General features: G+C 49.9%; 1 protein-coding gene across 1 annotated transcript; it reads right to left on the bottom strand.

Moving 5' to 3' along the window:
• Positions 1-7768: 7768 nt before the first annotated feature.
• LOC122158406 (synaptotagmin-5-like) lies at positions 7769-11735 on the bottom strand. The gene is made up of 7 exons (XM_042815086.1): positions 11693-11735; positions 11107-11286; positions 10720-10835; positions 9704-10081; positions 9021-9140; positions 8731-8842; positions 7769-8070 (listed from the first exon to the last, which is right to left on the bottom strand). The coding sequence occupies exons 1-7, from the start codon at positions 11733-11735 to the stop codon at positions 7769-7771; spliced, it is 1251 nt and encodes a 416-aa protein (XP_042671020.1).
• Between the last annotated feature and the right edge of the window lie 258 nt (positions 11736-11993).

Here is an 11993-nt window from a genome sequence, read left to right as displayed (position 1 = left end):
ACATGAGGAAGAAGGGCAGCTAAAGCAAGTAATGAGAGGTAGGCTGAAACTTGGTTTAAAGTGTATAGCTTTAGAGGTAAGAAGAGGTTTAGGTTTAAGCAATTTACTGTCCTGCTGACTGCTCTAAACAGTTAACAGGGCAGTGTTGAGGCTGCTAAAAGTTGAGAACATGTACTGAGTTTTGCTGGCACACCATGTGAAGCTTTTGTAGTATGAATATTTGGGTAATTTATAAGGCTGAGGGCTTCATTTAATGTGTGTTATTGCATATACAATCAATCCAGTGGGGATGGCAGGGAGGGCAACAACTTAGAATGATGTTAGGCAGCTAGTTGGAAAGGACTGTATTCCTCTGAGGGGAAGAAACCAAACGTGCTGTCTTGTGCCTTTAAAGCGAGCTTGGTCTGGAAGGGTGGTATTCTCCCAGGTGCTGTGTGTTAGGCTGAGCTGGATGCAGGTGGTTCCAATCTAGTGAGCTGGGAGCGCTGCTTAGGTTCTGCTGCGTGTGGCTCTTCTTGCAGATTGCCTGCTAAGGGTGAGTTCTCGGAATTATTTTAACACTTACTTTAGATGAGGCTGCTACAGTTCCTATTTCTCAGTTGTTACTTCATTTGGGGCAGTGTTGTAGCAGTAGTGCTTCCAAGCTGGCCGAGCAGTTACGTGTATGCATTGGCACATCTCTATTAGGGTTTTGTCTTGTGGAGTCACCTTAAAACTTGCTGTCAGCGAGGTTCAACTTTAAATTCAAAATAGATGAGTCAAACTGGCTTGCTGTTCATAAAGGCAATTGGAATCTGATTACTCCTTCCAGTTGACTGGGAAATAAAACCAGTACTTGAGCTTTGCTTTCTTGACCGCTTTTATGTCTACTTTAGAAATCCTTGACTTAGTGTCCACGTCACTTTGCAAGTCCAGACGCTGCTGAAAGGACCTGCTTTTAACTGATGAAAATGAGACTTATAGTATAAGCTATCCTGGCAAACCCCCACTCCCCAGCATTGAGGGTACTAACAGGATAAACTTCCCATGACTGTTTGGCATCCCTCTTTGAAAGTGCTTTCTGAAACGCAGTTTCACTAACAATGTTGCTCTCCTGTGTGTGCATGTCTCAGTCAGGTCTGCTGCCTTCCATAGCAATTGTCCTTCCACTACCCCCCCCCCCCCCAACACACACACACACTGACTTGTCTTTGGTAGTACTGCAGTTTATGCAGAAGGAGCTGGATTTCAATTCTTCAGATGAACATAATTTTTTATCTTAGCTGATTATGACTGTAAGCCCACAAAGAGCACAGGGACTTGCAGCAGTGTTATCCAGGGACTTAATTTGTCCTGTAGATCGCTCTGGTCTTGGTAATGGGAAGGGAGGAACCTCAGTTAATTCTGCAAGAGCCTGTGAAGCTGGGAAATAAAGAATGCATCATAGAATCATAGAATAGCTTGGGTTGGAAGGGACCTCAAGGATCATCAAGCTCCAATCCCCCTGCCACAGGCAGGGCCACCAGTTTGCACACTTAATACCAGAACAGGCTCCACAGGGCCCCATCCAATCTGGCCTTGAACACCTCCAGGGATGGAGCATCCACAACCTCTTCAGGCAGCCTGTTCCAGCACCTCACCACTCTCTGTGAAGAACTTCCCCCTCGCATCCAACCTACATCTTCCCTCTGGAGTTGCATCACCTGACCTGTAAATAGAGAACAAAGGAGGAAGCGAATAAATGAATTCCTGGGATGAAGAAAGTTGACTGCCTTGAGCCTAAGTGCCAGCACCTCTGAGGTCTTCTACTCTACAACCTCAGTACTGTGCTTTACTGTGGTCCAGCTGCTGGGGGGTGCTGTGTTAAATTGCAGTGGCTGGAGATAAGTGTCTCGATATAGCACTGTGCTTTCTCTGCAGGCAGCTCTCGTGGTAATGTCACAGCTTTTTAGGAGCAGTGAAATCGTGAGTCTGGCAGACAGAAGCCGACTGCCCTGCTGCTGTTTCTCCAGCCCATTGCAGCTGCAACAGTGCTTTGCAGCTGGTGCTGGGAGCTGGCAGCAGCTGCCAGGCAGTGTGGCTCAGCCCTGCGTTGTTTCTGCAGGTAAGAGGGTGGAAAACCGTGTGCTGAGCCTGACAAAGGCAGCGGCTTTTAAGGGTTCAGATGGTCCCCAAAAGATACTTGTGGAAGCTGTGGCTGAGCTGTCCCTCGGTGCTCAGCAGGGCTGTCCCTGGTGCCTGCCCGGTTCACGTGAAAGGATAAATGGAGCGTTGCACTGGAGGTGAATAAATAGCCCTAATGGCTCTGGACTGAAACGAAGCACAGTGTGCTCTTACAGGGCCTTGGCAGTGAGCAGAAAGGAGCTACTGTGCTGGGTACCCAGGCAACAAAGCTGGTCACTAGCAAACAGCCCGCTTGTTTTTTCCTAATGCGAAATTCGCTTTTTATGGCTTTCATTTCCCAAGTAGGCAGAGCCCCTGCAGACTCGGGGTTAAGTGTGATCATATTATAATGCACAAACAAAGACATACATATGTGTATCTGCCAGGCTCATTAAACAGGGATCAGCCATGAAGTCTGGCTGCCGGCCAGCCTGACTGGCATGAATGGCCTGAAAAGACAGCTCCCTGAGCAGGCCTTGGTCTGAGTCTCGGACTGACAGAGCACTGCAGTGCTGCTCAGAGGAACAGCCTTGCAGAGGGCCGTGCTGTTACCCGTTGGCTGTGTCCTACTCCAGAGGAAGATCATCTCCCCCTCGTGCAGGGTGCTTAACTCCTAGTTGGGTCAGGAACTGAAGGTTTGGAGATGATTGCGTTGTCTGCAATAATCTGGAAAACTGGCTGACCTCAGCTCTGGTGTTACCACCTGGAAGCTCTCCATTCCCTTTGCACACAGGTTTCTCCCCCTGCTCCTGTACTTCCTCCTACAGCTCATCAGGATTGGCCACGTGAGATTTGTCTTGGCCACGTACACCAAAGGAAAGGTCACCACAGCCCAAATGGACCTTCCATGATGAATGATCCCTCCCAGCCCATGTCCTTCTCTTTAGAAGCTAGAAGCCCACAGAGGCCGTGGCTGTACGAGCTCATCACAGATGTAAATGAAGGGAACAGCAAGTGGAAGGGCGGAAGGAAGCCTGCTCCAATTACCCGAAGCAAAGAGTATTAAATAATACAATAATTTCCCCAGGAAGAGATTATAGAGAATTGCGTGTAACGTCTCAGTTCTGAAGGGTTTAACAATTTCACCTTAGGATGAAATCTAATTAGAAGGCTAAGGTTACAAAGGAAAACGGTTATTTCATAAATCCCTCAGTAGAGTTATTTGGAAAAATACTGGTTTCTCTGTATGGATGAAATAAGCAATCCATTTGCACTGAATTACACTTTGGATGAAAATTCAGGACTTACAGTTAAGGTTTCTGAAACTCACTTCGAGGTCTTTCTCATTCCAGTTTGAAAGAGAATACAACCTAAAATGAAATTTTTCCATTACATTTCCATTTGTTTTTCCTAATCCATCCTTCTAACATTATTATTATTATTGTCACTTTCTTGTTGTTGTTTATACATTTATAAATACACAGGTTTTTATGAAATATTTATATCTGTGGGTGAGGAGCACGAGGATCACATGACAATGTTTCTTTCTACCATTCAGTTTCATCAAAAAGGGGGAAAGAAATGTCACCAGTCACTACCTCAGCAGTGTTTCTATATCTGTGTGGTCCAAGAGGGTTAGATAGAAATCTCCGTAGTGTCAGAAGTTGTGTTCTTGTTTCCCAGGAAAGCAAAGATGACCCAAAAAGACGAAGGGAAGAGGAAAAGAGATGAGAAAGGGAGGTGGTGGAGTCACTGTCCCTGGAGGTGTTCAATAAATGTTTAGCTGTGGTATTAAGGGACACGTATTAGTGTGGAAATATTGGTGTTAAGTGGATTGGATGATGTTGGACGTGATTTTCCAATCTTGGTGATTCTGTGATGCTATGAAAATGCCCCCAGTACACAAGTGCTGGTGTTAACCAAAGCCCCTAGCGAGCCTGCAAGAGCCAGCCCTGCCTTCTGCATCTATTTGGCCTCTCCTTACTCAGCAGCTCCCACGTTGCTCCTGGCTTTCCTGAGCTGCTGGAGGGACCCCGCAGGGCCATGGCCCTAATGAGCTCCACTGCCCTTTGTTGGGGTCTGTGACCTCAGCACAGGAAGATGACATCACTCAAAAGGGCAGCAGCGCTCTGCCATCGTGCTGCCTCTAAACCACAGCTTTTGTGGGCCTGACCTTTACCTCCACTGATACACATCAGAGCAATGTAGGCCAATTGCTGCCCTTTTGGTCAAAGTATTTGTATTTTTCACATGTTTTACAGCTTCACATGTCTGCTGTGCAATTATTTACTTCTACAAGTGTTTGCTTTGCTTTTTTTTTTTTTTTTTTTCAGATTTGTCTTGTGACAGCCTTTCCCGCGTCAGATCCTCTAGTTTTGTAAAAACCCAAAATAAGGAAGGGTCCCTTTAGTGGCAAAGAGACATGGCACCCAGGTAAAATGGCAGAAATAGGGAGCGTAGGATGTCACCGTGTGTGCTGGTGGTGTGAAGCAACCCACACACACATTTCTCTCTTTCCAGGCCACCTGGATCCTGCGTGTTCTTTTGTGCAACAGGTTTTGGCTTCAGCATTTGAAAGCAAACACTGTGTGTGGGATGGACCGGCCAGGGCTGCTTTGGGGTGGCCGATAAGGAAGGAGGGAGCAGGCTGTCCCCAGGGCAGTGCCCTTGTGAGGAGAACCAACAGCATGACCTCCCATTTCCAGTAAGTCTGGCTCCTTTGTCCCCAGCCCTAAGGAAACCAAACAGCTCTCCAGCAGGGACACCTGGAGCAGGGTGTGCAGGCCCACAGCCAGGGGACAACTGGAGATCTCTAAAGAGGAGACCCACAGCCTCTGTGTTCCCGTGCCAGTGCTCAGGCACCCCCACAGCACCGATGTGCTGTCTGATGGTCAGAGAGACCTCCTGGGTTCTCTGTGCCCACTGCCTCTTGCTGGGCCAGGCAGGGAGAACAGCACCTCCAATTCTTTGCTGTTATCTCAATCTCAACCCATGCTCTCTAAATTGCAGGGAAATCGGCGTATTTTGTAGTTAATGATTAAGACGTCCTTCTGGAAGCCGTGACTTTGCTTGGAGGCATTGGCTTGCTCACTGACGTGCTTAACGCCATACGTCAAGGACACTGTGGGAAGGCACCTGTGGGCACCCACTTAATACAGGGTAACATTTCCCCTGCAAGCAGCCTGGATACTCAGGTGGAAGAGCCGAGCTGAGCAGCGGGGCCTGTAACCACACCAAGGCTTCAGTGTGCTGGGAGCAGGTGGTGGGGCCTGCGCTGCCCTGCCTGCACCAGCTGCACTCCTTCCAGCTCTCGCCTTGTCCATACAGCTTGATGCTCACACAAACGTGTTTTTCCAGCTGTTAGATCGCTGCCCTTGGAGATAAGGTGCACTGAAAGATTTGTAGGCTGCTTTTGAGCAGGAATCAGAGAAATTCATGGTGCATTCGGCTTGCTGAACTGCTGAGGGAGGAGCGCCCTCAGTGAGGTCTGGGTGCACGGCAGTGATGAGACGCCCCCCACCCTCCCTCCTTGCCATGTGTTCCCTGCCTTCAGGGCTGCCATGGTGAGGATATGGTTGCTCTTTGGGGCTCATTTTTGACCTTGTCCCTGCCAGGTGCTGTCCCAGCTGCTGCTCAGCACTGAGGTTGGGTTGTCCTCCCCTTGCATCCCCTTTCACTACACAGAATCGTAGAATCACAGAGTGGCTTTGGTTGGAAGAAGCTTTGAAGATCATCCAGCTCCAACCCCATTGCTGTGGACTGGTTGCCCCCACCAGATCAGGCTGCCCAGGGCCTCATCCAGCTTCGCCTTGAGCACCTGCAGAGATGGGATACCCACATCCCTTTATGGGCTAGGAAGTGTCTTGAGTATTAAGCAGACATCACCAAGATGGGCTGCTTAGAACACAGCTCTTGTCTTGGTGTTAAGTGCTTGAAAATGGGAATTATGGGGTTACGATGCCAAAACCTTAATTTGTTTTCTATAATATTAAGGTAAATGTGGATGGATGGCAAATTCATCCCTATAGGAACACAACTGCACCAAGAGGACCCATTCCCAAGGTTCTCTGACAAACCTGGGCTGAGCAAACCAATATCTTTACCCATTCAAAGAACAGATATAATGAATGCTGCTCTGGGCTGAATCAGTTCTACTCGAAGTGGCCTCTCCCCAGAGCCTCCTTTTGCTCTGCACATTTCCTTCCTTTGCTTCCACCCTTTCCCCTCCCCAGTGCATCCTGCACTCACACCTTCATTTCAGCTGCAATCCTCCCAGTTGGGTTTGGGGGCCTGTGAGAGCCAAGCCCTGTTCTAACAACCAGCATCCCACTAACAAGTGCTCCCAAATCAGACTGCCAGCACCTGGGAGGAGTGATTGCACAGAAATAAATCTCCAATTCGCTTTAATAGCTCCAAATTGAAAGTTGCCAGAGGCTAATTATAGCAGCTCTGACAGTTCGAGGATTAAAATTATCTTAATAGTTTAACAGTATAAACACTGACTCATGGCACTGGCAGCCTGCTGAGCAGCACACTCACCTGCACCCCAGAGGTAGTTTTCTTGCCTGTGGGCTGGCCAAGGGATAGGGGAATCTGCACAAGAGGGATATAGCTTGGCTCTAGGGTGGCTTTTTCAGGGATATTTGCCTGCCTATATTGATTTCTGTACCCATTAGTTTATATGCATTAGATATTTGTTTATAGGCCACCCTTTTCTCCCTCAAATTGGAAACACCTGGGTCATCTCAGCTGCTGGGCTGGCAGACTGTGTCCTCTTTTCCACTAGCCTCATTTCACTGCTTTCCACACCAAATAAGCTACTGTGACCTAAATTACAAGGGTTTTTTTGGGGGGGCTTGTGCTCTATGCAAAAGCCATCCACGCATCCAACAATTTTCTCCTAAGGTGACACATCTTGTGATTGAGTGGGGGCGGGAGTTCTGGGGAGCATAGCAAAGAAAAAGGCATTAAAAAGGAAAAGTGGAGCTCCAGCCCTCAGCAGGCAGGCAGGAAGGGGGCTGCTGAGTGAAGGAATGTGTGCTCTGAAAACCTGGGACAGCAGCCAGGAGGTGCGGCAGGAGTATAGGGAATGGCAAAAGGGACTCCTCATATCAGACCAGGACAGAGAGATGGGTGACATTTTAAGCAGTGAAATGTCTTCTTGCCTTTACATTTATTTATTTGCACGTATACAATGAATGTGCCCCAGAAAATCTCCAAGGCCAAAAAACATCAAAATTCAGAAGGATAAGATAGAGATGCAAGCATACCCAGGTCTACAAGCATGTCGGTCCCAGAATCCATGTCCGGTTTGAACTGATGCAAATCACTTCACTTTTTGGTGCCTCCTTATTTCGTGAATAGGAGCAGGGACTCCTTCTTCCACCCCTTTTTCCTCTTGCCTACTTAGTGCCTGCCCTGCAATGCCCACTGCCCTATTTCCTGCCACAGGGACCAATTCCCTCCAACCCCGGGCACTTCTGAAATCCTACTGCTCTACTGAAGGTGACATGGGACCACCATGAGCAGCAGAAGCAGTGGAAGGAAGCTAAAGGAGAAGTTACCTGAATCTTACCAAGTATGTCAAGCTCTGACTCATCTTTTAGATATATTCGCTGTGATTGCTGCTCATTTGTGCAAGAAAACTCAGCCAGACCACCACAAGGAGCTACAGAAGTCCTCCCCTCTAAATGAGGAGAGGATGCCACTGGGCTACAGGCTGCTGGATGGACTTGGCCATGAGGTCCCAGTGGTCAGCTGCCTCCCTTGCCATGTTCCTACCCACAGTGGCCTGCCCGATGAGGTGCCTGGGCTCAGGGCCCACTTCATAAAGGGAGACGAGCACAGAGCTGTCCCACGCTGCAGCTTGGGGCATGGGGAACAGGAAGGTCTCATTGAAAATGACGAGTGAAGTGTGTGCCTGCGGCCTGGATTTCTGGTGCTTCTGCCTGTGGCGTCTGCAGGAAACATCTATTCTTGCGTATATACCTGCAACAGGGGGAGACAAAAGGGTAAAGAAGTTGTATTCTAATAGCTGGTAGGACTAAGGGGACCCTCACCATCTCACCATGGTGGAGCCCCATTGCCCAAGGACTTCCTATGAGAAGACACTGCAGCTGTGAAACATCAAACATGGAGTTATAGAAACTAAAAGTGGCTCTACTTCAGCCTTCTCAGGGTAAGGAGCTGTTTACAACTTATCTATGATGCAGAGCATCTCTAAGGCTGCTCTCAGGTGTCTATGGCCTCAAAGGGCAGTCTCCTCCATGGAGATGGAAGGCTGATAGCAGAGCTCTGGTTACAGCCCCAGGGAGTGTGGCATCACCTCTGCACTGCCCCCACCCAGGTTGTCCTCCAGAGGAAAAGCAAATTGGCTTTGCACTGAGGGCAGCAGCCCTGTGATGAGGTCCGGTGTTTGGGTCTCTGTAGAGCAGAGGAATGGGATTCATGGTTGACAGCTGCAGGTTTTACTAGTGTGATGGCCCAATGACATTCAGCACTGCTTTTCTGCCAAGACTGGAGTGTGAGGGCCATGAGAAAGACCTTCCCCCCCCCCAGAACCCCATGCCCATTTGTGTGGGTGAGCCCAAGGCAGCAACAGGTAGAGAGGAGCAGCCAGCCCAGACAACAGGGGCACAAAACCCTTACTCTTTTCTGCAGCACTGCAAGGGGGGTAGGTTTTTGCCTTGAGCAGCCCAACCTCCATCCTCTGGGATATGGGCAGGCACCTCAGAGACAGCAGCACCTCTCCCACGACGTCCTGCAGAGGACGGGGGCATACAATCAGCAGGTGATTGGGCAGCCCTCCCAGCTACTACCCACACCACACAGGTCCCAGGGTACAAGGCAGGAGTTGTTCCTTAAGTAAAGGGATGGCTGTCACAATGCACAGTCCCTCAAGCCACTGTAAGGGAGCACAGGATTAAGTCATGCATTACCTTTGTGGCCTTCTGCAGTTCTGCACAAAAAACTAAGTTCTGGGAAGCCTTCAGCTGGCTCAGGGCAACCCTGACTTCCCCTAGTGTGGCATTCCTGGAGTATTTGTCAAAATGTTGGACCTATGGGAGAGAGGCAAAAAGCACATTCATGGGGCAAGGTGCAGGACAGGGCTGTGCCTCGAGAGCATCCCTATGGACCATATGTCCCCCAGGGGCAGCTGTCTGCTCTCAAGGCCTGCTCCCATTGCATCTCTTGGCTTTTGGGATTTGAGCAACAGGGAAAGGTTAGGCTAGGGGCTAGGAAAAGATTGTTCACCAGAGGGTGGTGGGCCTGGAGCAGGCTCCTCAGGGCAGCAGGCATGGCACCAAGCTGCAGGAGTTCGAGAGGCGTTGGGAAAACGCTCTCAGACAAAGGGTTTGGCTTCTGATTGGTCCTGTGTGAAGCCAGGACTTGGACTCAATGGTTCTTGTGGGTCCCTTTCAACTTGGGATATTCTATGAGCTTGGTTCTTCTCCTGCTGCCAACATCTCAGCAGTTCATGGCCATTCAAGAGGACCTGGTGAGTGAGCCCAAAACTACCCACCTGCCTTGTGTTCCCCCAAAGTGGCAAGAGATGGGAACACTTCAAGAGTGGTGAGGGCAGGGTTCTATGTCTACAAGCAAAGCTAGGACCCCATCCCACCTCCATCTTCAGGGTGCTCCTCTCCATCTCAGCATCCTGCAGGGAGCAGACAAAGTGCTCCCCAAAGGTCGTCCCATTGCAGTTCTTCACCGCCCGGCTCTGCCACTCCTGGACCACACACTGGAGCCCAGGGGTGTGGGATGGGACCCGCTGCAGCAGTCGGAGCCAGACGGCCACCTCAGTGTGCCTGCGGCTGGGCAGGCCCCGCACCTCCAGGCCGCTCACCAGCAACTCGCATTGCTCCCTGCGGTACAGGAGGGAGAACTTCAGACTGCCCTGGGAGCTGGGCAGGGGGCTCGGGTCACTGCTTGGGTCTTCAGTGATGCTGCAGGAGAGGCAGGGATGGGGTGCCTCCAGTGCTGCTCCCAGCTCCGCCATCTATGGAAAAGAGTGAGAGGAAAGGAGACAGAGTCTTTTAAAACATGGCAAGCTGAATTGTCCTCCTTTTCCTACAGTGGCAGGAAGGTGTGTTGGCAATGGTTGGCAAGCTGGCCCATGGTATGGGGGTTGGAACTAGATGATCCTTGAGGTCCCCTTCAACCTAAGCCATTCTATGATCCTGTAGTGCCCTTGCTGGGGCAGGACAGCTGCTCTTTCAGCCTTCTTCCCCTCTTGCTTCACTGTTCTCTCAGCAGCTGCAGCCCCCCAGCAGCCGGTTTGAGCTCAGCAGCTGCTGGTGGTATTTTGGGGCCGTCGTTGAGTCCACTGCCTGCCTTATGGCTTCCTGCACTGCTCTGGGGAGGGCAGCAGGAACTTGAGGAATTTACGTTATGGGAAACCACATCCCTCCAGTAACAGACATGGGGTGGAATTGGGGGGGAAGGGAAAGGAGAGAAACTTGCCATTGCTCCTGCCCTCAGATTGAACAGATGCTGTATAAAGGAGGAGTAAGTAGAAGTGAAACTTGAGATCGAGTTAGTCATCAGCTTTCCCAAAAATTGCACTGCAGGTTTTTCACTTCCCCCAGCACTGGACTTCATATGGCTCTCAGCCTTGCCCAGCACTGATGTACATGCCTCCATATCCACGTCACTCTGCTGGCCGCTGTCAAGCAGAAGAGGCGGCATCTTCTTCCCCCACAGGCCATTCTGTGCCCTCATCTTCACCCCGTCTTCACTGCTGTATTTCTTCTCTGTTGGGGTAAAGAAAAGCAGTAGGCAATACCCAGCTGGCACAGTGTAGCCACCAGGAAGGGGACAGCCTCGCGATAGGACCTGCTAAGGGCCCACGTTCCCCTCACGGGCAGCACCAGGACAGGGGGGCTGCCCCAGGTTCACACCACCTTCCCAGGAGGAGCCACTCCCCTAGCTGCCCCAGGGTACCTCGACAAGCTGCTTGCCATGGAGTGCCTGTGACAGTCACACAAGTGCTTGGAGGCAGGAAAACCACTGCCCAATACTTACTTTTCCCAGTCCAGCTGTGTTTCTGAAGCTGGCACATCTGGTAAGCCAGGACGGTCAAGGCCCCCAGGAGCAAGAGGATGGCTAATGCCAGGATCCCATATTTCCAGGTGCTGGAAAAGGGAAGCTGTAAGTTGTGCAACCTGAATGTGATGGAGCTGTTCTGCATCTTATCTTCTTCCTCTGGAAGAAAGAAGGAGGCAAAGGGTCAGTATCAGCATTGCCTCCCCACACTGTGAGGCCTGAGCAGAGCTCAGGACAAGGCCTGTATTCAGTCATATACACTGCAGCTCAGGCCCACACACACAGAATTGGTCACTTTGCTGGGTGTGCAGTATTATTTATGCAGGCTTGTGCTCACCAGATTAGTATCATTTCATCGTAGTTCTGCTACTACCACATAGGTGGGCATCTGCTGGATTCCATTCCTTTGTCTAAAGCTACTCACAAAGCAGCCTATAGACTTCCAATGGGAAAGGCTATGAGAAACAGGGCACACCTGTGATTTCTCTACTAGTTTTTTCTCAGCCTGCTGCTTTGCCACCACATACCTCTACTGCCTCCTACAGCCACTGTCCTTCTTGCTTACTATCTTCTGACAATTCCTGATAGAAGATACTCAGGGAAAGCATAGGACTAAGCACAAACACCCAGCAAAACTTCACCCCCTTAATATTCCCCCCACAGTATGCAGTTGAGGGATGCTGATAATGATAATCAACAGGTTTCTTTAATTTCCATTAATTTTTCCAGTTGCCTTTATAAGCAGCAATGGTTTCTGCTCTTACTGTATGATCTTCTGCAAAGGAGTATCTCAGCTTTGCCTAATGTTACTTATTCCTTGAAGGAATCTCCCAATTTTGAGAAGAAACAGAAGCTGTATTTTACTT

Source organism: Centrocercus urophasianus, unplaced genomic scaffold (genome assembly GCF_019232065.1).
Source record: "Centrocercus urophasianus isolate 14NV4802_14NV808 unplaced genomic scaffold, USGS_Curo_1.0 seq_14, whole genome shotgun sequence".
Classification (NCBI taxonomy): Eukaryota; Metazoa; Chordata; class Aves; order Galliformes; family Phasianidae; genus Centrocercus; species Centrocercus urophasianus.
The sequence above is the reverse complement of the archived record's forward strand: the minus strand, read 5'-3'. Positions and strand labels throughout refer to the sequence as shown.

Bases quoted from the DNA above. Each gene is read 5' to 3' on its own strand.
- LOC122158406 (XM_042815086.1), bottom strand. From the start codon at position 11,735: ATGCTTTCCCTGAGTATCTTCTATCAGGAATTGTCAGAAGATA. The intron at 8,843-9,020 runs GTAATGCATGAC...CGTCCTCTGCAG, and splicing joins AACTGCAGAAGGCCACAAAG to GACGTCGTGGGAGAGGTGCT. The intron at 8,071-8,730 runs GTAAGGGTTTTG...CCCCTGTTGCAG, and splicing joins TTGCAGTGCTGCAGAAAAGA to GTATATACGCAAGAATAGAT.